The 27,958-nt window shown below is 47.5% G+C and overlaps 1 protein-coding gene and 1 long non-coding RNA gene across 2 annotated transcripts; one reads left to right on the top strand and one right to left on the bottom strand.

Moving 5' to 3' along the window:
• Nucleotides 1-12,998: 12,998 nt before the first annotated feature.
• On the bottom strand, nucleotides 12,999-13,862 carry LOC127382756 (uncharacterized). Its single transcript, XR_007889050.1, has 2 exons — nucleotides 13,654-13,862; nucleotides 12,999-13,376 (listed from the first exon to the last, which is right to left on the bottom strand). It is a non-coding gene; the product is annotated as an uncharacterized LOC127382756 (long non-coding RNA).
• Nucleotides 13,863-14,159: 297 nt separating this feature from the next.
• On the top strand, nucleotides 14,160-27,357 carry CCSAP (centriole, cilia and spindle associated protein). The gene is made up of 3 exons (XM_051615181.1): nucleotides 14,160-14,476; nucleotides 23,022-23,305; nucleotides 23,440-27,357. The coding sequence occupies exons 1-3, from the start codon at nucleotides 14,179-14,181 to the stop codon at nucleotides 23,611-23,613; spliced, it is 756 nt and encodes a 251-aa protein (XP_051471141.1). The 5' UTR covers nucleotides 14,160-14,178; the 3' UTR covers nucleotides 23,614-27,357.
• Nucleotides 27,358-27,958: the final 601 nt, after the last annotated feature.

Here is a 27,958-nt window from a genome sequence, read left to right as displayed (position 1 = left end):
CTGTACTTGGTCTGCAAGAACCCTGTGGAAGAGGATTATACTTCAGACCTAACGAAAATGGTAAAGTTAGGACGATTACAGTAGGATTTAGTAAACTCAAGGAGAATATGAGATATCTCTCTTGGGATAAATGTTTTAAGAAAACATGACAATTGGTTTTAGACCTACCAGTCTGAGATGTACTCCTTCCCTTTATTTTTGTTAGCCCACTGAAGCCAGCCCACCCTGGCATGGTTGAGGGGTTGTGATCACCCTGTTCACATGTCAGGGGTTGAATGCCAGACAGGTTAATAAAGAATATTCATCTGCTTAGACAGCAAAATATGGCATTAAGTGAAAGCTGGTGCTAAAATCCAGAGTCCAAGTTAAAAAGGGTATAACTTAATCTTTGAGCTGCTTAACCTCTGCTGACACCTTCCTTATTTTTCCTTAGTGCCTGCTGCACAAGTTCCTAGGTGGAGGAGCAAGTTGCCCTAACTCCTGTCACATCTTGACTGGGATCCAGAAGCCAGGTGTAGCTCTGCCCAAACTGGAGATGCTTGGTTTCTTCATCGGCTGCAGCTTCCCATGGCAAAGGCTGCAGCAGGACTGCAGGCAGCCCAGGGAATGCACCTGCTGAATGTGCATCATTGTTTAAAAATAAAAAGGGGAGAGCAAAGAATAACATGGAAAATATTGCACGGTCAGCAGGCACTGTGGGGAGGGCTCCTGCCTGGGCAGGGGGGTCTGGGCAAGGACAGGACAGATACTGTGAGCTGTGGACGTGGAGGTATGGCCACGCAGGGAGAAGGAGTCTGGGATGATCTGCAGGACAGCAAAGATGGAGAAGGCTCCCTGTGGTCCTGTATTGACATTACACTCAGTATTAATTCTTTCTTATTTGTGCAGGTTAGATTTGGCCTATTTCAGGATTGCAGCAAAGTTTCAGCCTATTTATCCAGCCTCAGATACTCTCTGCTGGGTTAGACAAACACTCCATTTACAAAAGTGTTGGAGTTGATTGATGTAAGTAGTCCTCACTGAAGCCACTGAGAGGACAAAGGATTTGGTTAATGTTTACATGCTTGCATGATTAGGTCCCACATTAGGAAACAAAACCACAGCAATAAAAGCAATCACATGAGGAAGTGGAAGGGAGGAAGAGGGAATAATTGCTTTTATTGCTTTAAGTCCAGAAATTGGCATGGCTTGAGGCCATGAAATGATCAGCTGGAAGAAAGATATTTAAAAAAAATAAATTAAAAGTCCTGAAAAGTGTAAGATGTATGCATTTAATCTATTAACTGTTCTGTAGAGAATTTATTGCTGATTTCATAATTTACATCTATTTTTTCTCCATTTTCTGTGGAAGAATCAGTCTGAATTAAGAACCAGTTGAGGACATGAGAGTACAGAAGAAAACTGAAAAGCAGCAAGACCTGGGTCTAGACCACAGGTATTCTGTAGGAGTAGTGGCTTTGATAAAAAAGATACATGGGTAGAAATAAAAGCATCATTCAGAAAATGTTTTATGACATAACCTTTTTCCCATTAGTTTTGTGCTGAGAAAGAGTGCTGACTTGCAGAGCTGGAAGAGAGGGCAGGCTCAAGCTCCAAGGAGGTATTTTCCTTTCCAACCCTGGTCTGTCTCTGACCAGCAAGACAGTAAGTGGCTTCTGAGTAGGTTTGGAGCAATTACCATAAATACACTGACCACATATGGGAATGGTGTTTTTATATGATAAGTGTAACCGTAAGCAGGGTTTGGTATTGCTAAATGAATATTTAAAGCAAATGTGTGATAAGTTCTTCACTGGCAGTTTGACTTGTGAGTCACGTTGCACAGTCCCCAACCATGCCCCTCTCTATTTATAAAGTCATGCCTTGCTATATCTGACTTGCTAAATAAGCCTTCCAAATTGCGGAAGGGATTCTGGTGGCGTATTATGGGACGCAGGGAATAATTTAGAAGAGTAAGGGAAGTTTGAAAGGGCACAGCAAATCTCCACATGCCTGCTGCCTTCTGAAGGCCAGAGCTAATGTGCTGTTTGGCTTTCTCACCCTGAAAAATCTGGGAGGCAGGGGCTGTCAACTTTGGTCTTCTGGGCACAAAGTGGTGAAAGAAGAGCAGAGCGAGCGTTCGTCTGAGCCGAGCCCCTGTCTGTGTTTTAGGACGTGTGGAGGAGCAGGGAGAGGTTATCCCAGGGAAGCACGCCCAGAAATCCAACTGCGATTGAGGCGGTGGTTCTCTCCCCAAGCACGGTGCCTGGAAGGAAGGCATGGAGCTGCTGGAGCTGCTCCCTACCCCTGCTGGTGGAAAGGATTGGAGTCTCGGCTGGGGTTCCCGCCGGCATCTGCCCGGGGTCTGGCTGCACACGACAGCTCTCTCCAGGTTGCTGCCCACCCGCTGGCTGTCAGCCGTGGGGTGCCTCAGTGCTGACAGGGGTTAGACACACAGGAGGGGGAGCAGACACATCTCCAGCGATGGCTCCACCTTTCCAGGGCTCCAGCTGGAGCCAGGGAAAAAAGCATGATACTAAATCCTGGGCTGCAGAAGCCCTCCCAGAGACTGCAGGCAGTGTTCACCTCCGGCACAAGATCTCTGGTGCTGTGTTGCTCCCTGCAATGGGGAGGGAAAAAGCTCACTGTGTCCTACCTTTGCTGCCTCTGAGGGGCAGAGACAGGCCCCTCCATCCCTGACAAAGACCCAGCCGGTCCCCCTGTGCACAGCTGCTGAGTTGTGCAGGGAGTCCCTTTTGGTGTTTTCTCCAAATGCCCAAATCTGTGACAGGTGCACACCTCCCCATCAAGCAGGTGGAGGGCAGGGGGGATGAGGCACAGGTGCAAGAGGCACACAGTACAGATTGTACTGGGGAGCACAGCAGTGGTGCCACTAATGAAGAAGTAAGAGTCCTAACCTATTGTGCCCATCTGCTTTCCAGGGGCAAAGAGATGAAGTCTTGCAATGGGTTTTTAAAGGGTAGTTTGGATGAATGCATGATCTTTTTCCCTGCCAGTAATTTCTGGGTGGTAGTTTTCTGCAAATGTGCTTGGCAAAAGACATGGACTGAAAGTGGGGGACATGTACATCCTCATCTTTGGGGCCACCCTGAGGCCTGGGGGTCACATCTGCCTTGGCAGAAGGAAGGATGATTCAGTCAGTGTGCTTAGTAGTGTTCCCAGACATACACAAATTTCCCTGCACATAAATCAGTATTTAGACTCCATGGGACAGGCAAAGTATCTAGAATGACTGTGCAAAAAAACCCAGGTAATCCAAAGTCCTCTTCAAGAAGCCAGACCAGACAAGGCCTTTCTATTATGTTCTCTGGTGACAGTGAAGTAGCCAGGCACGGTGCCTCTCTGCTTCAGCCGACCAGGGAGCCCTGTGTTGGCACAGCTGCTGTATCCTGGGAAGCGAAGTTGCTCATTGTTTACTATACTTAATGAAGGCTCCTTCTACTTGTATCTCTTGGACAAACTTCTCCTCTGAGCAACATTCAGCGAGAATCCTGGGTTTGTGTGGCCTTGCTCCTCTCCACAGAGAGGTTTGATAGCAGAGGGATAGAGCACAGTTTCTGCAGGAGATCTGCTACTCTGTCTTCCTTGGAGCCTTAGAGATAGTGCAAAAATTACAAATATCCAGTTGGCAAGTCCAGCACATTCATAATCTTCCTTGGAAAGCAGATCAGTGGGGTTGCTGAGTTGCCTGTTTCCGAGACTTTAGTGACTGAAAGTACTGGTATTATTCCTGCTTGCCTCTTTCTGTGTGCCTCCTAGAGCTGTTTTTTGGTGGACTTTGTTTGACTCTGGAGGACTGCACAGGAAGGCAGTTTCTTTCCTCTCCATCTTAGCAAGGCCAGGCTGCCACAGTGTTCATTCAGCTTTGCTGAGCAACTTCCTCTGCAGAGGTCCTGGGCTAGGTGGTCAGCCTGAGCACCTTGGGGGCAGCGTAGGGAAGCAAGCACGTACTGCCGAACCATGGGCAACAGTACAGCCACAAATAAATTAGTATTCTACAGCCAGAGGAAGATGCTGCTCTGCCCTTGCTTGGGTGGGGGAGCAGGAGCGTGGGGAAAGCAAGGATGCCCACTCAGCTGTGGGAATGCCAGGAGCACAACCAGAGTCACAAACTTCCAGTCTCCTCCCTCAGGAGTAAAGTCCCCTGTCTCATCAGCCACTGCTTGCAAAATGCACAGCTCAAGTTTGCCCATTAATAACATGAGCTTTCTCTAAGCAAGCACACAGCTGGTACTGAACTTCTCCAGTGAGCTCGGCTCAGCTCAGCTTTCTTAGTTCTGTAACCCCAAATTTCATAGGATTGAAGCCCTTCAGAGGGACCTTCAAGCCTCTGCCTCAGTAAGCTTGTCATAAACTTCCCTTTCTGTGAGCTCCTGTGCCAAGTTACCAATGACTGTGGGGAAATCAAATCCATTTCCTCGTGCTGTCCACCACACCTGATCCAGGGCGAGTGGTGGGTGCAGGAGTAATTTCTTTCTTGCTGGGGTGGCAGGAGAGCATCGGTGCTGAGGTAGGAGCTGCACAGTCAGCTCCTCCGCTGTTCCAAAAACAGCCTCCTGCAGATCCCTTGGCCCCCTTAGAGGGGAAAGCAGCATGGGATTCTTCACATGCAGCCTGGCTGACACTTACAGTGTAGTTTCTGGACACTGACTGTTCTTTTTGCACCAGGCGTCAGGGACAAGGGGGTCCAGCTGCCTCCCCCCACTCCCAATGCCACCGTGGGCTCAGGGCACTATGGTGGGTCATGCAGGGAGAGGCCTGGCTCATGGGCAGCTCAGGCTGGATCCACACCAGCACGCCGGGGAGATGAAAGTCAGCCTAACACCACTCTCCAGAGCCAACAGGTTCCCTGTGCCGAGTAGATAATTTATTATAAACAATATACACAGATGTCAGCACTCTCTAGGGGAGCCGCTCAGAAGTGGTGCACAGGTTTTTTCAAGGGTATCCATTTGTCAAAACCATTCTCGAGATAATTTCTGGTGCCTGGGGGGATGCAAGGTTTCAGGCTGGGGCTTTTCCCACTGGGCACAGGTTATGCTTACTCCCTGTTACCCGAGAACTGAAATCCTGGCTCCCAGCCAAATGGCAGTAGATTTGAGGTATCCTTTTTGTAAGGACACTGCAGGGTTTGTAGCTGCCGTTGGAGAGTGGCTGGCCTTTTCGGTCACTGTCCTTGTGAGGAGGCTGCTATGCTGGAGTATTTTAGGATGGAGAGAACCAGAGGGGACTAACAGGTGTCTGGAGACAAATGTATTAAAATTTTAATCTGGAGAGAACTGTGGAAATGGCTGTAGTGTTTTGTTTTTTTTTTTTTTCTGTATTTTAAATCAGCACTGTGTTTTGCTGAACAGCTAGGCTTTCTCCATACAAGTGATGAGGAAGCTCTTAAGACATGATGGGAGATTCTATAAAATGCTGCATGGCAGGTGGTTTTGTTATAGAAATGGAGGAGACCCAGGCCAGCAGGTGCATGTTGCCTGCTGCCCCTGCAGAAGGGGTGGTGGGGTGCAGGGCAATGCCAGACCACAGTCCAGCATGGCTGGTGTCCAGCCCCACCAGCTTCGCAGCGGTGCTGACAGATAGGCTGAGTCTCACTGCAGGGCTCTCCTGCTGCCAGCAGCTACTGGAGGGTCACCAGCCTGCATCCCACCCTGCCTGGGGAGCCTTGCCTTGCCCTGCTGCCAGCTCCCTCCCACGGGCAGAGCCAGGCAGGATGCCGAGGCTAGAAACCCACACCTGGTCTGGCTCTTTCTGAAAAGAAAACTGCAAAGCTGGTGTCTGGGTGGCAGTGCTTAGCACATACATGTGTCTTCAGGCTGCTCACTGGGGTTACTTCCAAGCCAAAGGAAGGGGCAGGGTAAGACTGTCATGTCCCTGCTAGTTGGAGGCTAAAAGAACCCTGACTGCACTGGTGTTTCCCAGCCCAACAGCCAAATGGCTGATTGTCCACCTCTCACTAGCTCCAGAGACCTGCACACATGGGGTTTGCACATCTGCAGACTCCAAAGGGTTAGAAATAGATCCCAGCCCTCCAGTGGCACATTTTATGTCCATTTAAAGGTGTGCCATGCTTTCCATGCATTTCCATCTTAACACTCCTCTATGAGACTGGAGAAAATGCCTTCACAGTGGTGACATTTTGTTCAAGGCCCCCCTCCTTTTTTTTTTTTTTTAAACATTGGCTGCCCAAGTTATCTCCCCTTCAAAGCACTACTTCCGCAGGGCTGTATTTACCACTGACTGCTTTGTTCTAAAGTGGGAACTGCAGCATGATTGCCTGCACGTTTGTGATGCTCTCCCCTGCTCCCCAGGTGCTGGCTGCTCAGACACAGTCAGCAGCTAACAGGTTTATATCTCTGAGCAAGGCAGGAACTTGTTCTCTAAATATGTAAAATGTTTTCCTTTGCTTTTCTTTCTATATATTTTTTTTTCTATTATTTTTCTTTTTTTTTTAACACCTCGATACAGGGAGCACTTGCTCAGAAGGATGCTGTGCTTTCTGCCACTTGTTCCTGTCAGCCACATAGGGCAGTGGTGCAACTTTTGGGGTGGACATCCCAAGCATGGACCTGGATCATATGTTCCTGTAAGTGTCTGCTACATGCCCATCCTAGGAAGCAGCTGGGGCTTGAATTGAGTGCACCAGTCACCCCAGCTCATGCATGACCCACCCCTGGCACAGGGGGGCTGCCGGGATGGGGTCCCTTGGGACTGCTGCCTCCCCGCTCCCAGTAAGGCAGGTGAGGAATGTTGGGCACACTGCAGCCCCAGCTCCAGCTGGTGCTATGGGGCAGGGGGTTCCAATGCATGGCACCTGGGGCCAAGGAGGCTGCTTAGGATGTGGATGGGATGAGGAGATTGTCATCACACATGAATGGGCACTTGGGCAGATTTAGAAGAAGGAAAACCAAAGCAGAGCTGCTGCGGGTCCTGACATGGAGGGGCAACAAAGTGGGGGCTAGTGTGGTGGCACTGATCTGCACCCTTGGTGGAGCTTGCTGCCACTGCCGTGGCTGAGAGCAGGGAGCAAGGCAGGGTGCCAGAAGGTTTCCTCCACAGAGTGACGCTGGCAGGAGCTGCATGTTGCTTGAAAAGGGGCTTTCTCCGCTGGCATCGACCAGGTCACGCACAGCCCAGGCCACCACCTCTCACTATGTGAAACCCAAGAAAGCCTGGATAATCTCCAAAGGGTGGATGAAATTCACATATCAAGCAAGCCTCACTCTGGCTCTGCTAAAGTCCAGGGAGGTTTGTCTTCATGGGAGGACCTGAGTGCTTTTATAAGGGGCTCCATTCCACCCCTGGGAACCCCCAGCCAGTCAGCGCAGCTGAGACCATATTAGGGATGCCGTGCCCTGAGTCTGGACCACACACCCCCATCACGTTCTCCCAGAGGAAGGCTCCCCGTGAGGTCCCCCCTGCCCTGACTTAAAGAGGCAGTGAAGGCAGCTGGGGCCTGAATGCTCATCCTGCAAGCCAGAACTATTCCCAGAAGGGTCAAAGTGAGGACAAGCCAAGGTGACAGTGGGGAGGGAAGGGGTAGCTACCAGTCTGCCTCCATCATGCTGCTTATGGTTTCCAAGCCTGCCTTGACATTCCCAGCCACTGTTTCCCAGTTTATTTCTGCTGCCCCTGTGCAATTCTGGAAGTAATTCAGAAGCTCAGCTTGGCAGCTGAGCCCTATCAGAGCTGAGACCTTGATGTGAGGTGCTTTATTTGAGACTGAACCGTGGCAGGGTACAGCAATGCCCTGTCAAGAGGCTGGGAATCTTGTGCTCTGGGTATCACTGAAGACAGGGAAACCCTTCCCTTCACAGCCTTCCTCCTCTCCCAACACCACCTGTTATGGCATCCTCCGCCATCCCCCTTCCTCAGCTGGATCTGACAGGTCCTTCAGAGCTACTTCTTTAGCTGGGCTGGGGAAGAGCTTTTCTGAAAAGAAAGGCTTTTCTGAACTGATGCTGAAAGTGCTTCAGGAAAAAAAACAGATGGCTGTGGCAATCTTTAATGGATGATCTGAAAGCACACAGTTGTTCCAGCGAGGTCAATAACTGGAGTTTATACTGGGATGAGGTTTATTCTGTACTGAAGACACACTGTTTCCAGGGGGAGGAACAATGAGGCTAGGTTACACAGATTTCACAAAGTAACAGTGGAATCAGCCAAGAGTCACCACTGAGCTGCCACTCATTTCTACTGTCTAAAAGAAGGTTTAGGAATATGCACTTGAGCTGGGCTTGTTCCTTAGCCCTCCCATTGCAAATTCTGTGAAGTTTTTTCAAGACTAAATTACTTTCCATTATGCATTTTTATTATCCCACATCCTTTTACTGAGTCTCATGACTGAGCAGGCTGGTGTTAGATTCAGAACTGGCACTGGACCCCTTGACAGGCAAGTGTCAGGGAAATGGTGAGGTGTGTGGGTTCTTACACTGGAAAGAAAAACAGCTCAAACCTATGGGAATGGTGAGACAGTGCTGGGAAAGCTCCACCAGCAGCATGCAGCCACCTCCACCAGTGCTATGCACATCTCCAGGGAAACCCATATTCATCAGGAAAAACACAAAGCAGGCAAGCAGCCAAGAGCAAGGTCCCCTGCACTGCCCATGGGGAGCCATGCAGCTGCAAGCCAGTTCCTCACTTCATGCATGAGATGGGCAGCAGCCAGGCAGCGACCTGGGCTCACCAGCCTGCCTTCTGGTCAGTGGGGCTGCTTGAGCAGGAGATAAAAGGAACACCGGTGGGGAATCTTTCCTACTTCTCCCTTGGCTGGCATGTAAACCTGGATTTTTGTCAGACTGAGTAGGCAGCTTGCAAATGTGTCACTGGGGGCAGCAACTGGGCAAGCACCCCATTACTGCTGGCTGCAAGATCTGTTCCCTTGCTGGGACCCCCTTGACCTGTCAGCCATGGTGTGCAACCTTAAGGAGTAAGAGACAGGAAGAAAAGAAAGGAAAAAAAAAGGCTGATACCTGTAGGGATCTTGTTCTTTGCCCATAGTAAGTTTTTAAGCTGAGAGCTGAGCTGCATTCACACCACACAGTGAAGAGCCAGCCTTGCTGTGTGCCCATTCCAGGGCTCAGAGCTGCAGCAGCCAAAGGACACTGGGCAGCCAGAGACATCTCTCCCTCCTCCTGGGCCCACCTCCCTAGCACACAGCCAAAGGAGCTACACTTCTTAGAGAGGTGGATGGAAAGCATGGACTTTCAACAAGGCTCAGAAGAGGTGCTGAGGATATGAAAACTGTGCCAATGTTGGAGGCAGAGCACATGTTTTTTTTGTAAATCTTTCCTGAGACAGGTGTTTTTTTCACCCAATACTGGAGAAAGATGATTTTGTCAGCTAATGAAGCATCACTGGAAGCTGTTGCCTGGTAAAACAGCCAGGATGCCTGCTAAGATCCACATGTTTATCCCCCAAAACCCCTTTCCAGCCCTAGACCTGGCTCTCCCATGGGAAACAACCAACCAGTGCTGAATTGTGCTGTGCTGGCTGCTGGCAGGTGAACTTCCCAGGCACAAGAAGAAAACTATGCAAGCTGCAAAGTCATGAGCAAGTGGTCTCCTAGGCAGGGACAGGAACAGAAGGTACTCAGGTGAAATAGCATTTGTTTGTTTAAATGAAGAGTGGAATTGTTTGGGGTCTTTTGTTTGTTTGTTTTGTTTGTTTGGGTTTTTTGTTTGTTTGGGTTTTTTATGTTGTTTGTTTGTTTAGCCAGCTTCTAGTTAAAGTCTGGAAGAGCTTTCCCAGGTAGAGAATGAGGAGTAAAAGGGTCACTGAGGGACAGAGACATCCTCAGATTCTTAACAGTAAAAGTTTCAAGATGCTCCAAACCAAATGTGAGGTTTGTGACAGGCTGTGAGACAATGTGAGACAAGTGACAGGATTTGTGCTCAGAGCTGCTGGAAAGAGAGATGCAGAGCTTCCCTGGTGGATCTCAGCCCATCCTGGCTGTGATCAAATTTCCCGGAGATCTGGATAACAGCATCAGGCAGTTCTGGGGCACTTGTGCAGCCAAGTGCACTACCCCTGGCTAACCTGTCCTGCAGAGCATTTGAACCACCTTTTCTCATCCTTCTCTCATGACAGTGTTGCCCTGTGGGCAGCTGTTGCAGACCTAAAAGGGATAACAGCCCATGAAACCAAAGACCCCACATCTGCGGGATTAACCAGGCTTCTATTAACAGTGTGATGGCTTGTTTCGTGAGGCAACTGGGACAGCTACCCCCAGTATTTGGCAGAGTTTCACTGATCTAGGTTAAGGCAGAGTCTCATGGGTCTAGGAAGCCTGTGTATTTTTCCCTGCCTAACAAAATATTCTTGCTGGTTTGGATTTTACGTGGTAAGTACTTTAAAAATATGGTTTTCTCAGAGAAACACCTTCTTTCTTTTCCCTGTTTTCTCTCTCCTCCAGACTTCACCCAAGCAATAGCTCAGCAGCTTGATTTCAGATCACGACAGCTCCTGCTTTGGCTGGAAGCCAGTCTGCCAATCTGAAAGATGTGTTGACATGCAGTTTTCCACTCTTACTACAGATAAACTCTTCACTATCTCCCCCCTTATTGCCTGGAGCCACAGAGAGGTGCAATGGCAAAAGGCTGCAAGTCAAAACCGTGTGTAAACTACCCCATGCAAATACCTTGTGTCTTCCTGTGACTACAGAATACCCACGCTTGTTTTTGTTTTTTTTCTCCCCCATAAAAACCAGGTTTGCTGTTGACTTTGTTGTGGTCATTTCAGACAGAAATAAGACCATTTCCCAGGCCAGGCTCCTTTCATGCCTAGTGAGAAAGTGCTCCCATTGGAACAGTGGAAGTGGAGGAGGTCAGGACTCCTTGGGTTTGGCATTGATCAGTCATCTGCCATGGATCTGGTCCCACCTAGCCACCTGGTTTGCTACCTGCAGGAGACCAATAATGAGGATTATGAGGCATAGCTAAGATCCTCAGGGGACAAGTGCTTTAAAAGGATAGAACATGTTCAGAATTTTAGTGATATGGTTCAAACAGTGTCTTTATTTTGTTTTTTAATGAAGGGAAAAAAATAGAAAAATATGAAAGGGAGGAAATTTTAGTGTTAGTATCAGCCTCATAAATATTATAGCTTCTCATTCAGAAACCATTTCGTAACTGGCTACTCTCAGCCCTTGGAAATCTCTGCCATGAGGTATTGAAGCCAAAACTCATTAGGATTGAAAACATAATAATGTTTATATAGCTACACTGAGAACATCCAGAGCTGCTGAGTTGAGGACGGGCAATGATTCTTGTCTGGCACATATGGAACTGCTTGGCTCCTGCCAGAGGGGTGAGGGAGGAGTCATCCTTCACCCAGGACAGTCTCAACATTCTCCCCCAGAGCTACCGGATTGTCCCCAGGGGTTAGATGCCTTAAAAACAGTATGGTACAATGTAGAGGACAGGTGGAGGCTGCTAGTAACAATACTATGTTATTCACAAAGTGCTGACATCTTGCAGGCTGATACATGGGGTAGATGCCTGATGAGTGAAGAGTTCAGAGAAAAAAATGAGGCACAGGTTAATGACCGGACAGCATGTTTTTGGGCACCCCAGAAAGAGTTTGGAGCTGCAGAAAGTGTACCTTTTATTCTCTGTCAGGAAAGGAAGTAATGAGAGAGTATCCATGTACCTCTGGTATAGCTGTGTCTTCCTAAACTAGGGACAGAAGTTCTTTGGGAAGGAAAAATCATCAATTCCTGCTCTGAAATGCTACCTGGGAACAGCAGCTGCCTCTTCATAACCACAACTGCCAGGCAAAAACTGTGCAGATTGGCTCAAAATGACATTTTGTACAAAATAACACTTTCTAGAAGGAAAGAAAATGCTGCAAACCCTAAACTCTGCCCATTAATATAAAATTCATAAATGTCATCTGCTCATACAGACTGAACAGAGTATTAGAGTAAGAAACCAGAGTCCCAGTTAGTTACTGAGTAATCTGCTCGTTTCTAGCCAGCATTGCTACAGCAGCTTTCTCTGGTGCTGTCTTCTGTTACAGATGTTTTTATACCAATTTTCACCTGTTATTTACCAAGAAACACCCTCTGTTACAGCAGGTGGTGCTGAGGGCATGGCTGGACCGCAATGGGACCATAGAGGTACCACTAAAGGCAACAGGAGAAGGCAGCAGGGACAACCCACCCAGCTGCCACGAGAGCCCTCAGCACGGATAATGAGCACGTGAGGCAGCTCCCAAATGTAATTCCTGGGATAGCACTGAGAGGGGGAAAACTGCTGCATCTGCATCTGCCTGGTTTTCTTCAAGTGAAGCACATAACCAAGACTCCTGCACATCTGTCTTGGATAGGGCACAACATGGCGAGCAGGTGCACTCGGAGCTCCTCACTCATTTTTGAAGCTGTTGTGTGATGGTAGGCACGTCAGGGGTGCTACTTCTGTGCCTGTATTCCTGGTAGGTATCCTGCCTTGGAGCTCCATCCTGCCTACCCGAGAGCAGCTGGCAGAGCCTAAGGGAGCTGGAGAAGCTCTAGCTGGTTTTAAAATGGAGCTGAATAGGTTGATGAATGCAGCTGTACAGAGTAGTTGCTGAGGCACCAGGCCCTGGAAGTCGGTGCAATTGGCCTCTCCTGGTTTTCCTGAATTGGAGCCAGGGGTGGGGGACTGGATTTCCCCAAAGGCTGTGTGTGGGGGGGTGAGGGCTGGAGGGGAATATCCCAGTGTTTCTGCAAAGGCCAGGGAACACATTTGCCTAACCCCCCCGCCCTTCTGCCCCAGGGCACCACGGGCTTGCGAAGCCGCAACTGGTGCAAAACCAGAGAGCTGTATTCTACTCGGTCTGAGTATCGTTCAGACTAAAGCAGTTCGGTTCTGTGAGCTGCACCGGGGCCTGCATCAGTCTGCTGCACAGGCAGAGGTGCTGTGCAGAACCGCGGGCCTCTCACATAAAAGCCACCAGCACTTTTGTTCCACTGACCTGTCTAAGGCCAGCGTTCTCCATCCTGGAATCCATGTCAGTTAGCATTTTTTTTTTTTTTTTTAATTATTGTTTGTATCAGTTAAGGGAGGCACAAGACAAGACAAGGAAAAAATACCGTTCGCCTCCATATTAAAAAAAAGAAAAAAGGAAAGTGCTTTCCCGCAGCTGCTCCGGAAGATCCGTCAGTGCCCCCGTGTGTCGGCGGGAGCGCGGCGGTGCGGAGCCCCGCGCCCGGCAGGGGAACAACGCGGGTCCCCCAGGCGGGGCCCCCGCAGCCCCGAGGGCCGGGCTGGACGGGGGGATCGCGCCGCCTCCTCCCGGGAGGGTGAGGTCTGGGCGATGCGGCGGCGATGGCACCGCAGCACGTCCCCCCCCGGGCAGTCCTATCCCGCAGCGACGGGATTCGGGTACGGTGCCTGGAAGAGAAAGAAATGCCCAGAAACCAGCCCGGGGCCGGGCGGAGATGGGGTGCGGGGCCGTGTCTGGGAGCGGGGGGCCGGGGGGCGAGGCCGGAGCCCCTCGCCGCTCGCTGCCCTTTCCTCCGAAGCGCTGCGTTTCCCCAGAGCCCGCGGCCCCAGGACGCAGGGCCGGACGAGGCGAACCCCGAACTTCCTGGAGACGCGTTTTTACAGCAGACGAACGCGAACCGGAGAGAGGTCCCTGTGCCTCGGCAGCCCCCCCGCTGCTGCCCACCTCGTTCTGTCTTGCAGAATGGCCGCTTAAATCGGCCACTGCCCCTGCCGCCGTGTTGCGCGGAACACGAGTTGTTGTTGCTGCAAACGCGCGAACGCCGACGCACCGCACCCTCCGCCGGCGGGAGCCGGGCTGTGCCCGCAGCCTCCGCAGCGGGGGGTGCAGCGGGTGCCAGGCGTGGGGGGGCCCTCCCGCGCCCCGGCCCGCGGCGGGGCGGCAGGGACCGGACGGGTAGGGCGGGGCGGGGCGGGGCGGGGCAGGGCAGGATCGGGGCGCAGGGCGCGGCTCCCCCCGCCGAGGGCCGACGCGCCGCGACTCCCCCCGGGCGGTGTCACCTCCGTCCGGCCCCCCCCGCGTGACGGCCCGCGCGGCGGTGACGCCACAGGCCGGTGCTGCGCCGTGATTGGCGCGGGGCGGGGGGGGCGGGGCCGGGCGCCGCTCTTCGGGTTTAAACGTTGCAGCGGGAGGGGGCGGGCGCGGCTCGCGAGCCTGGTCCCGCTTCCCGGTCCCGGTCCCGGCCCCGCCATGGTGGTGCCGGCGCGGCGCGTGAAGACGGAGTACATGAAGCGCTTCAAGGAGCCCAAGTGGGAGTCGTGCGGCGCCTGCTACCTGGAGCTGCTGCACTACCGGCTCAGCCGCCGCCTGCTGGAGCAGGCGCACCGGCCGTGGCTGTGGGACGGCTGGGAGCAGGGCAGCGGCAGCGGCGCCGCCACCAGCGCCGGCGGGTCGCCCTCGCCGCCGGGCAACGACGGCCCCGCGGCCGCGCAGGAGGAGGAGGAGGAGGCGGCGGCGGCGCCGAGCGAGGCGGGAGCGGAGGGCCCCGGTAGGCAGCGGCAATGGCGGCGGGGGGGGGGGAGGTCTGGGGAGCGCGGCGGGCGGTGGCGGAGCGGGGGGCGGGGGGGGTGGTGGGAGAGCCGGAGCGGCGAGGGCCTGGCGGTGAAACCTGCCGTCCCCGGCGGCCGCAGGGACCCCCCGGGTGCTCGCCCGTCCCGGCTGCAGGCGGCGAGCTGCTGCCCGCCGGGCCCTTGCCGGGCCTGGGAGAGCCGCGGCATCGGGGGCGTCTCTTTCTAGGGGGAAGCGGTGGCAACTCGCACCCTGAGTCACAGCGCTTATGTAAACTGTTGCCATGGGAGCGGAGCATCTCTGCCGTTATATAAGCAGGTGCTCCGGCAAAAGCAGCAGCAGCGGAGCCTGCGGAGAGCTGGTCTGTGTGCCGGGGCCGGCGCTCAATGTGGTTGCGTTTCTGGGTCTGCACACGTCATCTCTCTCCCGTCGTTCGGTTCTTAGTGCTGCCTCAGGTTCGGCCTCGGGTTGGCAGCTGAGCGCGGACAGCTCTGCAGGCCTATGCAGGTGCAGAGCTGATAATAATTCTGCTGTCTGGTAGCACATCTTGCCTTTTAATGCATCAAGATTTAACTACGCAGTGTGGGTAAATAGATAACGACACTGTCAAGCTTCCCAAGTGAGGATATTGTCTCTTATTTATAATTAAATAAAACTTTACCTGGCAGCTGTTGATTGATGTTTTGCAATGTATATTGAATCAGCTGTGTATCTGTTGTATAGTAACAGGTAAAATCCTGTTAAGCCTCATGCTGCCAGGAGGTTGTTCTGCAGTTATATGTACTTGTTTGGAGCTGGGGAGCTAATCGGTTTCAATGTCCCTTGAGGCCTGAGATTATCAGAATCTGTATTCTGATACTCAAGGCTAAACTGCAATTCATTGTCCTTAAGAGTACCATGATACAAAAGCCTCACAGAATCACAGAATGGTTGAGGTTGGAAGGGACCTTAAAGATCATCAGGTTCCAACCTCCCTGCTATAAGCAGGAATGCCTCACACTACACCAGGCTGCACAAGGCCTCATCCAGTCTGGCCTTGAACACCTCCAGGGAGAAGGCATCAACAGCCTCCCTCGACAACCTGTTCCAGCACCTTACTGCCCTCATGGTGAAGAATTTCTTCCTGATGTCTAACATAAATCTACCCTCTTTCAGTTTAAAACCATTCCCCCTTGTCCTATCACTGCCCCTCCTCAGGTGAGGTGAAAAGCCCCTCCCCAGCTTTCCTGTAGCCCCTTCAGGTACTGGAAGGCTGCTATAATGTGTCCTGGGAGCCTTCTCTTCTCCAGGCTGAACAACCCCAACTCTCTCAGCCTGTCTCCACAGCAGAGGTGCTCCAGATCATCTTCATGGCCCTTCTCTGGACCCTCTCCAAGAGCTCCATTTCTTTCCTGTGCTGAGGGCTCCAGAGCTGTACACAGTAATCCAGGTGTGGTATCACAAGAGCAGAATAGAGAGGCAGAATCACTTTCCTGCTGGTGAGAGAGCTTTACCATACAAAAGCTTTAGCTATGCTGTCATATGCTCAAGAAGCCCAATGTTTCAGAGCATGCTCATAATGTGGGGTTTTGCAGCCAGCTGTAATCCTCATGGCTGGGGTATTCAGCCCCCATACTGGTTGGGGATGCGTATGCATGCAGCTGTTGCCTGCCAAGGTAATTGATGCACTCCACATCCCCAAAGCTGTGCAGTTGACCAGCATGTAAAAAAGTATCAGTGGGTCTATTCTTGCTTTCCTCAAGCAAGGCTTTGTAGAACCTTGAGGAAGTTAAACAGGGGAGTGTGTGTGAAAGAGGTAATTATGTAGCACCTTACTGAGAAGAAGCACTAAGGAATCACAAAAGAGCTGGGAATGGTTTAATGGGGAAAGGCAATGTGTCCTGATGGGCAGCCTTGGGGCCTGGCTTCCACCAAGGGAAGGTTGGAAGCTGTGGAAGCTGCGCTTAAACTTGGCATTCCCACATTTTCTCATGCCGTTTGAACACATGCAAATCTTGGGCAGTTGTGATAGGGACCAGAATTTAGTTCTGCTCACTGAGTCAGTGTCTAGAGCTGGTAGCCTGCTATAGTCTAGATGGGTCTGGCAGTTGCCAAGGCTAAAGGCTGCTGGCCAGGGCACTTTGCTCTGTCCTTGGCCTTCACCCTACTGTTCTCCTTGCCTCTCCTCTGGGAGGAGGTCTGGCTGCCATTACTTGGTAGCCTGATTTGGTAGGGTCTGTTTTGGCAGTGGATAAAAGCTTGATGTTTGTGGATGTGCTGCTCATGCAGATGCTTTCTGTAGTCAGTGATGGTGTGTGTGACCATCCAATGCATGCATAGTTGTGTCCTCATTACTGTATCAGTGGTAAAGGGGCTGTGGAGCAACAGTGGCCTGTCAGTCTATGGTGTTTTGGGGAATTGTGTCTATACTTAATGCAACTTAATGCTGTAAGGGAATGCCAAATATTCTATTAGGTCTTTGCCATTTTAGAGTTAGAGTAGGAGAAAAATGGTTAAAAAATAAATCTGCACATAGCCTTCATTTCTTTGCAAGTGGCTTAGGATAAATGGTTTTTTTGAGTTCTGCCAGTATTTAAGAGCATTACAAGCTCTTAGCAAGAGGACTGTAAACAACTCTGCTTAGGCAGCTGGACTAAGTGGAAATTTATTGTATATTTCTGTGCACACCAATATGTAAGCAACTCATTCAATATTGGACAATTATAAGGATGTATTTTTCTTTTGCTTGGCTGGCTAATTAAAACATGTGGAGGAGATAACAGAAACTACCACTCTGTATGTCTTCCTTTATTCAACTGCTTTTTTTCTGGAAGAACTTAATTACACTGAAGTGCTGCAGAGGTAGAAGAGTGTGCTCATGCTGATGACATCTTTTGTCTGCTACATCTGACATCCACCCACATGCTGCACCATCCTGGTTGCTACCAGGCTACTGCTGCTTCCCTCTGTTCTTTGAAAACCTGATATCTGACTGAGTGGTATCCACAGTGCTTATGGCCAAGTATGTATGGCCAGCACTAATATTGCATAGTATCTGAGGTAAAGCCAATTCATAATGTTGTGTGTGGATACTGTTCCTTTTCCTCATTAAGATGAACATGTGTGTTTCTAAAGAAAAACTTCTAGTGTGTGGAGAGAAAGCTGGTGAGTGCAGCTTGCCTTTAAAGTTTAGTGGTGCTGGCTTAAAGTACTACTGATGTGAACACCTGAGATAGCACACGCACTAAACATGTTTTGTCACGGTCTCTCATGCTGAAGTTGTAACTGAGTGATGCTAAGGTGTGCTTGGTGGCAACTTTGGGTTAATTCCTTCTGGCCTTTCACTTGCAGTAACCGTTTGTGGGACTGTTCTGTAGAACAGTTGACACATCCTCAAAACTGTCAACAGAACCCAGTGGGCTGGTAAGTGAAAGACAGGAGCTCTTGGCAGCAGCCCTGCTGTCAGACCTGTTGCTTGTGAAATGATATTGCTGCACACACACGCAGAATGAAGGCATCTTTCAATCCTTATTGCCATTTTGTCTTCAGTGTTTTTGTGTTGAGGTCTCAAATGGCAGCAAATGACGAGCTGGTATCAAAGTAGTTGTCACACAGCAGTTGAAAAGTGACTGATCTGGATTAATGCAACTCAGCAGAAGATTGCATTTCAAACTTGTTTCCTGATCTTGTCTGCCATGAGGTTGCAGGTGTATTTGCTGGCTCAAGAATATGGGAAGGAATAGCTTGTGGTGGGTGAAGAAGGCAATAGTGCCACTTCAGCAGTTTGTAGTACTATGACTCAAAGTTGCTCCAGTTTTTTGGTTGGAAACAAGCTTTGCTTTCAAGCCAAGTCAGTAATTTCTTTTTGAACTAAACTGTGTTGCTGGTAGCTTCAATTCTGCTGCACAAAAGATCTGTCTTGAAGGAATTGTAATTGCAATGCTTCAGCTGTAGTAACTACTTTCTACCCAGCTCTAGTCAGGCCACACTAGAAGTATGTGCCTGCCCTGTTTGGAAAGGTGTTTGCACTAAAGGAGAAAACTCAGTGTTCTGCCCATGGCAGTTTTAAGCACAAAGTGCTTTTCCTGAACCTGAGGTAGTGCTATAAGGAGCAAACATCTCTATACAGAGAATGCTGTTGACGCCTAGGACCCTGTGAGTCTAACCAGGAGGTTGTTGATACTTCTAGTATCTAGGCTCTAGTATAGGAGCCTGGTCTGCCCTGTAGAGCATGCAGTGCTGTGGGAGGGAAGAGAAGCTCCATTTGAGCTTTTCCTGCTTGAGCCCTGGAGGGGAGGTGTTTATGCAAGCTGGGCGGTGCAGCAAGGGTTAAGCGACCTCTTGGAGGCAGGAGCTTTCAACAGCCATACTGGGTGGGCCTGGCAGCCTTGTTCTGCCTGCTAAGCACTTAATCCCCTCCTGTCCAGTGTGCTCTGTTTAGCATCAGTGATGTGGTTTTCAGTGTTTCTAGCTTTTTCCCTCTCCTGCCTAATCCCTGTAATGCTGCAGCCAGGCAGTTCTGAGTTTCCATTGCTGGAACTGACACACTGCATAGGAAGGACATGGGTAGGTGTTGCTGGTGGTTGGGCTCCCTAAGCAGCTGGGTCTCATTCCCTCCCTGCTATTGACTGCTGCTTTTCTACCTTCCTGTGAAAAGAGGTGCCAAATAAAATTGTGTGGATATGAACTGTAGTTTTACAGTTATTTAAATACTTTATTTAAAAGATACCTGTGTTCTGTCTTCACAGAGTTCTGTATAAATGCACTGTAGGAGTGAACTCACTGAGATACCTGCTCTAATAGCAGGAGCTCATAAGGTGCTACAGTACACCCTGGGATACAGCATTTACTGTAAGACTGTGTGCAGGACTCTGTGTGCCATTTACCCATATGCTTTTATTGCTATTTCAGGACAAGCTGGCTCAGTCATTTCTGCACCAGCTGGGATTATATCCTAGTGAGCAGCATCCCAAGGCATGGCTGTTGCCTAGAAATAATATCTTAAAGTTAGAGTATTGATGCAATTGCAGAGTCCCCATTTTCCCATGTTGAAGTCTCTAAATGCCACCTCTACTGCCAATGAACTCAAAGGAAGATGTCATTTTCCTTTGAATGGAGAATGGAACAGCTTTCCAAAATAAAAGCACACTTGTTTCAGCATAAACAGCAATATGTCCCTTTTCAGTGTTATATTTTCTCAAAATGGTGCTTCCTTCTGATAATGGCCCCTTACACAGAAGGGAATGTAGCCAGTCCCTTCTCAGGAATGGGCTGTGTAGAGATGCATGACTCATATTTTGTAAAGGGGTAGCTCTGTGCTGCCTGTTGTAGCTGTGATGAATGAGCTGCCTTGTTAGAGGTGAAGCTGTGTCCCAGAGCCCAGCACACCATGCAAAGCAGGTCCTTTACCATGTTCAGGTCACTGCTGCTTGCTTTTTATCCAGCCTTGGCTACAATGCCTGAAACTTTGTGCACCCAATATTAACATATGTGAAATTCATCTGGCCACTTCTTGTTCTCTTTCTTTACACAGCTTGTAAGCAGGTGTGTATAGGCTGGCCTGAACAAGGCCCGGCACCAGGGCCTCTGTGCTGGTTGGCAGCAAGTAGAAAAGGTGCTGGCAAGACTAACATCTAGCAAGAGAGCATTGCCGTATGGGAATGCTGGGGCATGTGGCAAGTCTGCATGAATTTACCCTTCACACACACAGTGAGTGCTGGAGTAAATGGATGCTTAACCAGTATGCCAGGCAGGTAACTTCCATTTCATCAGAGCTGGATGGATGCAGAAACAAAATTAAAGCTGTGTCAGACTGGGCATGTCCTTGCTTGACTAGTGAAATCCTAGCAATTAGCAAGAATGATTGCTAGTTTTTCACAGGATTGGCAAGCTCCTCTGGCTTTTAATGAAGATATGTACATAAAATCTGTTATAGTTGTAAGTAAGCCTTAATCTAGATTAACTCCTTCTACACCAGTGGAGGAATTCCCTCCATCAGTGTATGCTGATGGGAGCTGAAAATGCTGAGACTTGAAGCAGAGGTAGCTTGCAGCTGGTCCTTATTGCAACCAGAAACAGATGGTGTGGCAGAAAATTTTCAAGTTCAGCATGTTTGCGTCAGCAGAGTTTGAATGTATCACTGTGTGTCTAGCAGAATGCAGCATCTAATGCTCAAAGGTGGACACTTGGGAATAATTCACTAGTGGACTGCTAGGCAGGTTAATAAAAGGATTTAGTTGCGTTTTACGTAGAAGGCATGATTGGCCTGTAAGTCAGAGGCTTTTGATCACAATGTCTGCTTGTGCTCACAATGCTTTGGAGTCATATTTAATGTCTAGCATACATCTCCAACTTGTGTACACTGCTGTTGAAAATTTGTAGGATGGAGAACTAAAACAGGGTTGTGTGTATTTACTTATTTACTCATATACTGTACTTATATTACATATACTGTAAGCAATATATTTGATTAGAATCACAGAATAGTTATTGAGTCATAGAATCTTTTAGGTTGGAAAAGACTTTTAAGATCAAGTCCAACTGTTAACCCAGCACTGCCACTAAACCATGTCCTTAAGCACCAAATCTACATGTATTTTAAATGCCTCTAGGGATGGTGACTCAACCACTTCTCTGGGCAGTGTGTTCCAATACTCAATAACCCTTTTGGTGAATAAATTTTCCCTAATAGCAATCTAAACCTCCCCTGACCGAGCTTGAGGCTGTTTCCTTCTGTCCTATCACTTGTTACACCAACCAGAGACTTTTTCTGCACTCTAAATCCTGGTTCTCTCAGATGTTCCTTATAGGAGTTGTTCTCCAGTCCCTTCACCAGCTTCGTTGCCCTTCTCTGGACTCAATCCAGCACCTCAATGTCCTTATTGTAGTAAAGGGCCCAAAACTGAACACAGTACTCAAGGTGCAGCCTCACCAGTGCCACGTACAGGGGGACAAGCTAGTCCTAGGGACAACCCTAGTCCTGCTGGCCACATTATTTCTGATAAAAGACAGGATGCTCTTGGCCACCTGGGCACACTGCTGGCTTATGTTCATCCAGTTGTCAACCAGTACCCCCAGGGCCTTTTCTGCTGGGAGCTTTCCAGCTACTCATCCCCAAGCCTGTACTGCTGCATGGAGTTGTGCAGGCTCCAACACTTGGCTTTGTTGAATTAGCCCATTGATCCAGCCTGTAGAGATCTTTCTGCAGAGCTTTCCTACCCCCAGGAATATCAACACTCCCTCCCAACTCGGTGCTGTCTGCAAACTTACTGAGGGTGCACTTGATCCCCTTGTCTATATTATTGATAAAGATATGAGTTTAGATTAGTTTTAACCAAATAGTTCAAGACCCCTTGTCAAACTTGTCACCAGTTTGTAACACCTTACAGATCCCAAAGGGTGAGAAAAATGTTTGGCCATTCTTTTCTTGTTGGTGATTGTTATCCATGGATGTTCACTTGACTATATTTAATGATGTTATAAAACAGGCTTGTCCAAAACACCTTAACTTTTTTGTAAGGCATTACTTTCTTACCAGCCTTTCTTAGATGTATGAAGTATTGCAGCGCTATACCAGATAATGGCTTCCTCCATCTGAAGTCTTAAGACCCAAACTTTTGTATACAACATCTAATATGCAAGAAAGGTCAAGAACTGCTATCTGTGAGGCACCACAGACAAAGGAAAATTACTTCCCCCATAACCCTCTAATGCAATAAGATTTTATCTTGTGAAACAGTTGATTCCCTGTGTTATTATTTAATGTCTTAGATAATGCTGGTTTTGCCTTCAGTGTTGATCTACACCTGCAAATTAACAATTATATAGACTTTAAATTCTCCCTCACAAACCCTACTCTACATACCCAATGCCTGGAGGACAAATGCTGGACCCTTGTTACAGAAGGTTTAAAAAGCATGTGGTGGGGAAATGAGCCTGTGGAGTGTGGTACTTTACTTCACAGAGCAGACAGCAGGGATGATGTCTATCACTTTCTTTTTTGCTTCATACTCTTCTCTCCTCCCTTAACAGAAAACCATAATCAAGATGTACGTATAATCAGGACGCATGAAAAAGAATAATTTTTCTTTCAGTGGAAGCTTATAATGAGAGGATTAATTATTGCACATAATCTTATCAGACTTCATCTCTGACTGCCTGGCAGCACCTACCTGGCATTCAGCAGTCCATCTGTTTGCTGTCTGAAAGACGGAAGGATGAAGTAGTGAAGACGTAAGATCACTGGAAACAGTCTTTACGTTACTGGCTGCAACTATTGGTTATCTGTAGCCTGACTAGTGAAAGATGTATTTAAATATGTGCAAGCTGATGTACACAGGGATGGGCTTGGAAATAATGTAGTCACTGAAGAGAGAGAAGGCATTTAAGCAAGGTGTACTTCTGTTGCCAAGGAAGTAATGACTTCTTCCATTTCTAGAAAAAGCACAGCTTCAATGCTGTATGAAGAGAGGCTGTGCAAATCAGACTTTACTATGTTGTCACTGGGGGGCTAAAGCGTAACTATCTCTTTTTTTTTTTTCCTTTAGAGAAAGAAAAAGAAGATCAAGAAAAGCAGCAGAGTGAAGAGCAAGAAAAAGCTGTAGAACACGCTTCTGTAAAGGAAGCTGACAAAACCAGCCGTACAGGACAACGTTCAAGCCGAAGTGCCTTGTCCAGTCGTAATGATCGAAGATCAGCCAAAAGTCCTCAAAAGACAGATCCACCAAAGGAGAATAAACATCCATTTGCTCTTTATGGGTGGGGAGAAAGACAGACAGATACTGGAAGTCAAAAAACTCACAATGTCTGTGCTTCTGCTTCAGTAAATGAAGTAAGTAAAAGCTTCTTGTTAGCAACCCTTGCTGCTTCAGGATAGGGACTGGGACAAATACCAAGCGATCCTCAGCATTCCAGAGGGCATTTCTAGGCTGTTTTCCTGCTGTAATTCTAACTCTGGTCTTTCAGATTCATGAATCCGCTCTACGAGCAAAGAACAGGAGACAAGTGGAGAAAAGGAAGCTGTCTCAGAGGAGAGTACAATCAGCAGAAGCAGAGACAGCTTGGCGGATAAAGCCCTCCCCACCAGATAACCCGTGGATGACAGAGTATATGAGATGCTACTCAGCAAGAGCTCGGTGAATTTGGATTCTCTTCAGCATCTTCAAAAGAAGTTACGCCTATCAGGACACTAGTGCAAGGAACCAAACTACTTATGCAAGGTTTTTATAGGGAGTTTCCAGCTGATAAATACTTGTTACAATGTTTTTATCTTGGCTACCTACCTCACAGTGGGGTGTATTGTTGGAGCCCTAACATTTGAAGAGGCTTTTATAGCTACCCAAACTTTTAAACAATTCCCCTTTTGGGAATCTTTCTAATGCTTCAGTTGACTTGTTTTGGGGGTGGGAGGGGGGAACCTTAGCACACAGGGAGGCAAAGAAAACACTTTTTTGATCTTGGTTACAAATATTCTGTTATCCCTTATTTAAAAAGTCCTAAGTAATGGGGAGGTGATACTGGGGAAAGGCTTTAAAAGTGTGATGGAGGTGCCTTTGCATTTGTAGTACTCTTTGATTAAATTATTTTACCAAAATAAGTATATTGAGACAGGCAACAGGAAAGCCAGTGGGTCTGGTAAACAGCACTAATAAATATAAATGTTTTAGGCAGGCAAATACCAAGTATTTCCTGGATGTAGAAACTTTCAAAAAACCTTGTTTGATTAGAGAATTTGCTGGTAACTTTTATGGCTGTTTCTAAAGACATTAGAATAAACTATTAATTTTCAGGGCAAGAAACAGCTACAGGATTGTGTTGCTGTGCCTGTTGTACCAAATAACTGATGTAGACAATCATTATCTGATAGCTGCTGCTCAGTAAGCAGTTGCTTGTTCTACCAGTATCAAGTTGTACCACTTTAAGCTTGTGGTCACACTTCCTCTATGCTTAATCCTGTAAATGCCAGTTTATTGAAGGAGAGGGCTGGCTCCTGCTGTCCAATGAAGTCTATTTTTAACACTTAAGACTATATATTATGCTCAGTGGGGGTCAGTGCAGTATGCATTCCATTGGTGGTATGGTACAAGCATACTGTTAAAGATTTTACATTTGAAAATTGTGTTGATAAAATTTGTAGGTGAAGTCCTGAGAAGCTTTCTGTCTCTCAGAATTGGTGCAGGACTCCTCACTGTGGGGATGAGGGCTAGAAGAGGGAGGAGAGGTATACTCTTTAGTAAACAGGAATATATAATGGAGTTTGTGAGATCCTCAGTGCTTGTCTGCTTTGTTTCCTTCAAGCTGTAAATTTCTTCAGTTCAATACCTAAGCTTTAGGCAGATAATTGCTGTAGTTGTGAACTTGTTTTTTTTCAGATGTGTTGTGTTTTTCACTATGTTGGGTATCTCAGTTCAGTTGTTTTGAAGCTTGTGTTTTACAGACTGGACACCTTTTCACAGAAAGCACACTTGCACTTCTGCAGCAGAAACCTGCACTAGTCTTAGCTTCATTCCACAATCTCTGTGAGTAAGCAGGACTCCAGAATTACTACTGTAACAGTTATATGCTTGGTGAAAAGTCTGTTACTGAAAGAAAGTAGTCATGCAAAGGGACCAAGCACTGCTGCCTCCTAGTGGGAATTACATTAGTAAAGGTTTTCATTAATCTCAGTTTTAATTTTGCTAAAATGTCCTAGAATCCATGGAATTATCTGATTTTTATCCACCTTTTAAGTGTAGAGCTATACAAATACAACTCTTGTTCAGGCTACTTAGTAGAGACCTTACAGCTTTTAAGTCTGGGAATGCAAAGTATGAGTATGTTTTAAATAGAGCAAAATCACTGTGTTCCAACTTCTAAGTAAACCACAGGCTAGCAGTTACTAGAACTTTAGAGCAGTGTCCAAAACTGAGGCAAGCTATTCCAGAGGATGCCTTTATTCCATATGAGATTCCTTTAATTTCCTTTTATGCTGTGTTTTCCTTTTAAAATAGCTGCTGTAAATCTGCTAAAGTTGCTTCTGATGCTGTTTCAATTCAGACATCCACCTGAGCTTTGAACAACAGTATCAAAGCACTGACTCAGTAGTGTTGAACAGCCTTATTGAATGCAAGCTCTGCCTGTTCCTGCTGCCCAGAGTACCATATACACCTTTGGGTGTGTGGGCTTTTATGTAACTACAGCAGCTGGATAATACAGTGCTCTCACTGTATTTTCTCACATTGAACAGTTTCCTTGGTTGTGTAGGGCAGGTTTCATCTTGCTGTGCTTTCGAAGACAGCTTCTACAGTTCTCTCCTCCCACTGAGAATGCAGCAGCCAAGATGACATGTGCCTGCCTTAAGTACCCGTTGTTGGATAAGATGAATCTCCTGTTAGATGTTCATCTTTCAAATAATTATAGAAGGCTTAAATGTCGTCTGCATTGGATGCTAGGTACCAAATCTAAAACATCTCAGTCTTATTCAGGTGTCAGCACAGCATGAGAATCTTCAACAGCATCAAGACTACTGGGTACTGAGGAAATGATCTAGTTCTTATCCTTGTCTGGTCACAAGAGCTGTTGCCTACCAAGACAGCAGTAGACACTAATTGGGTCATGTGAGTCACTGTCATGCTTTTTCAAATAGTCTGCAGCTAAAAATAGTCCTGGGTGCTACGTTGGTACTATCTTAGTTTAAATAATATAATGCCTGAAATAGGGGGTAAATTTTTCTGCAAATCAGGTAGCCTTCCTGCATTTGGGCATTGTTTGACTTATAAAAAAAGCTAGTAGGTTTGCTTAGATATCTGATGACTGCAAGTTGTACATGCCAAATACTGGAAAACCATTATTGTAGTGTTTTGATCTTAACAGATGAAAAGCCAATTGACTTGGAAAGCAGAACTTTTCAAATGTCAAAGCTTTAACTATATTCCATCAATTTTCACAGGAGGTGGCTTTTTTTTGCATGAAATTGGACTCATTAAAAAGGGAAAACCTAGTAAATGTCACTCTAATAAGGAAGTTCTTTTCTTTGTCTTGCATGGACTCTTGAATTCAGCCAAGTGATGAACACTTCTCACTCCTGCTTTAGCAGTAAAACTTTGTAAGAACATGGTAAACACTCAGTTGTCCAAAATCTTCATTAAAATTACTGTTTCTTTTTGTTTTTGAAAGTACTTAGGTAAGTGAAACAAGACTTTTACAATGTGTCATGCTGCAATTTGACTATAGTGTTGTGAAGACTAGTGTTTACAATGTAAAATGTTACAATGAAAACTGCTTAAGAATGTCCCCTGTAAAATACAGTAGCATGCCTGTTCAGTCACTGCTGTCATGTCTTTGCAACTATGACTTACAGACTTTTTCACTGGAAGCTGAGACAATTGAAGTGAGAGCCAAACATAACAAAGCTGAGGGACAGACCTGGATTTTTGGTAAGAATTTTATCTGGGTAGCAAATGCATATTTAAATTAAATTTTTAACATGTAGGGGAATCTGTTTGCTTTTTTAATGGTATAGTGCAGTGCCACTGAACTAAAAAGGCCTCTCTGACTTCTTTTGCTAGCTTTTGGTCCCTAGTACAGTAATCTGAGGGCCGTATGCATGGGTAACCTGGGTGTTTCAGCTCAGTTAGTGCACTCAGCAGCAAAGCCATACATGGAGCCTGATTCAACACCTTGACAGTAGCCCCCATAACATTAGGGGTACAAGTGAATGGGAAGCTGCCTCAGCTATCGTTAGCACTGAATTCACTTTAAAACTATAGGGAAATACCATCTAAGCTTGAAGCAATATGTGTTTTTTAAAGTTTTTAAACAGTATTTGTTTTTAATGCTTCTGTATTGTCTATATTTAATAGTGTAGTGTCAACTTGCATATGTGAATAAAATAGGTGACACAAAGTGCCTTGACTGTTTGTACTGTGGCTTTTGGGGACTTTGGTTTTCCATTACAGGTTGCTTTTGCCTCTGTGCAGACTGGGCCTTCTGCTTCTCCTATAGACACTGTCCTGAAAAGGCTTCTATAGTGACTGGTCTTGGGGAAAGGGTTAGATTACAGTTGTAAGGGAAGCTGAGAGCTGACCTTGTCTCCCGTGTTCCTCCTTTAACTCTCCCACAGATTCTTAATACCCTTTCCCCATCTGACTGGCTTTTTTTCCATGTTAGTGGTAGAAAACAGCACTTTGGACAGCTATTATATTTTAGAGTCTACGTCTGCTGAAGCCTTTGGGAATCTTACTTTAGAGTTTTGGAAAGGAGGGTAACATGGGACTAAACATAAAGCTGCATCACTAAGAACAAGTATAATCTTGCAGAGCTATTGAAGGATGGGTGTACTGAAGTTCTATGTGCTGCTGGCTCTACAGTAAATGAAGTAAACCAAAGCTACCTGGTATTTTTAATCTCTGTATTTAGTGTATTTATTGAGATTTTAATAATGTTTAATCCAGCATATAGAATGTAATACAAATTAGTAATTGGGCTTTTTTAGAGCATACATTTT

The sequence above is a fragment of the Apus apus genome, chromosome 3, assembly GCF_020740795.1.
Source record: "Apus apus isolate bApuApu2 chromosome 3, bApuApu2.pri.cur, whole genome shotgun sequence".
NCBI lineage: Eukaryota > Metazoa > Chordata > Aves > Apodiformes > Apodidae > Apus > Apus apus.
This window is presented reverse-complemented; position numbering and strand designations above follow the sequence as displayed.

Bases quoted from the DNA above. Each gene is read 5' to 3' on its own strand.
- CCSAP (XM_051615181.1), top strand. From the start codon at position 14,179: ATGGTGGTGCCGGCGCGGCGCGTGAAGACGGAGTACATGAAGCGCTTC. The intron at 14,477-23,021 runs GTAGGCAGCGGC...TTTTTCCTTTAG, and splicing joins GGCGGGAGCGGAGGGCCCCG to AGAAAGAAAAAGAAGATCAA. The intron at 23,306-23,439 runs GTAAGTAAAAGC...CTGGTCTTTCAG, and splicing joins CTTCTGCTTCAGTAAATGAA to ATTCATGAATCCGCTCTACG.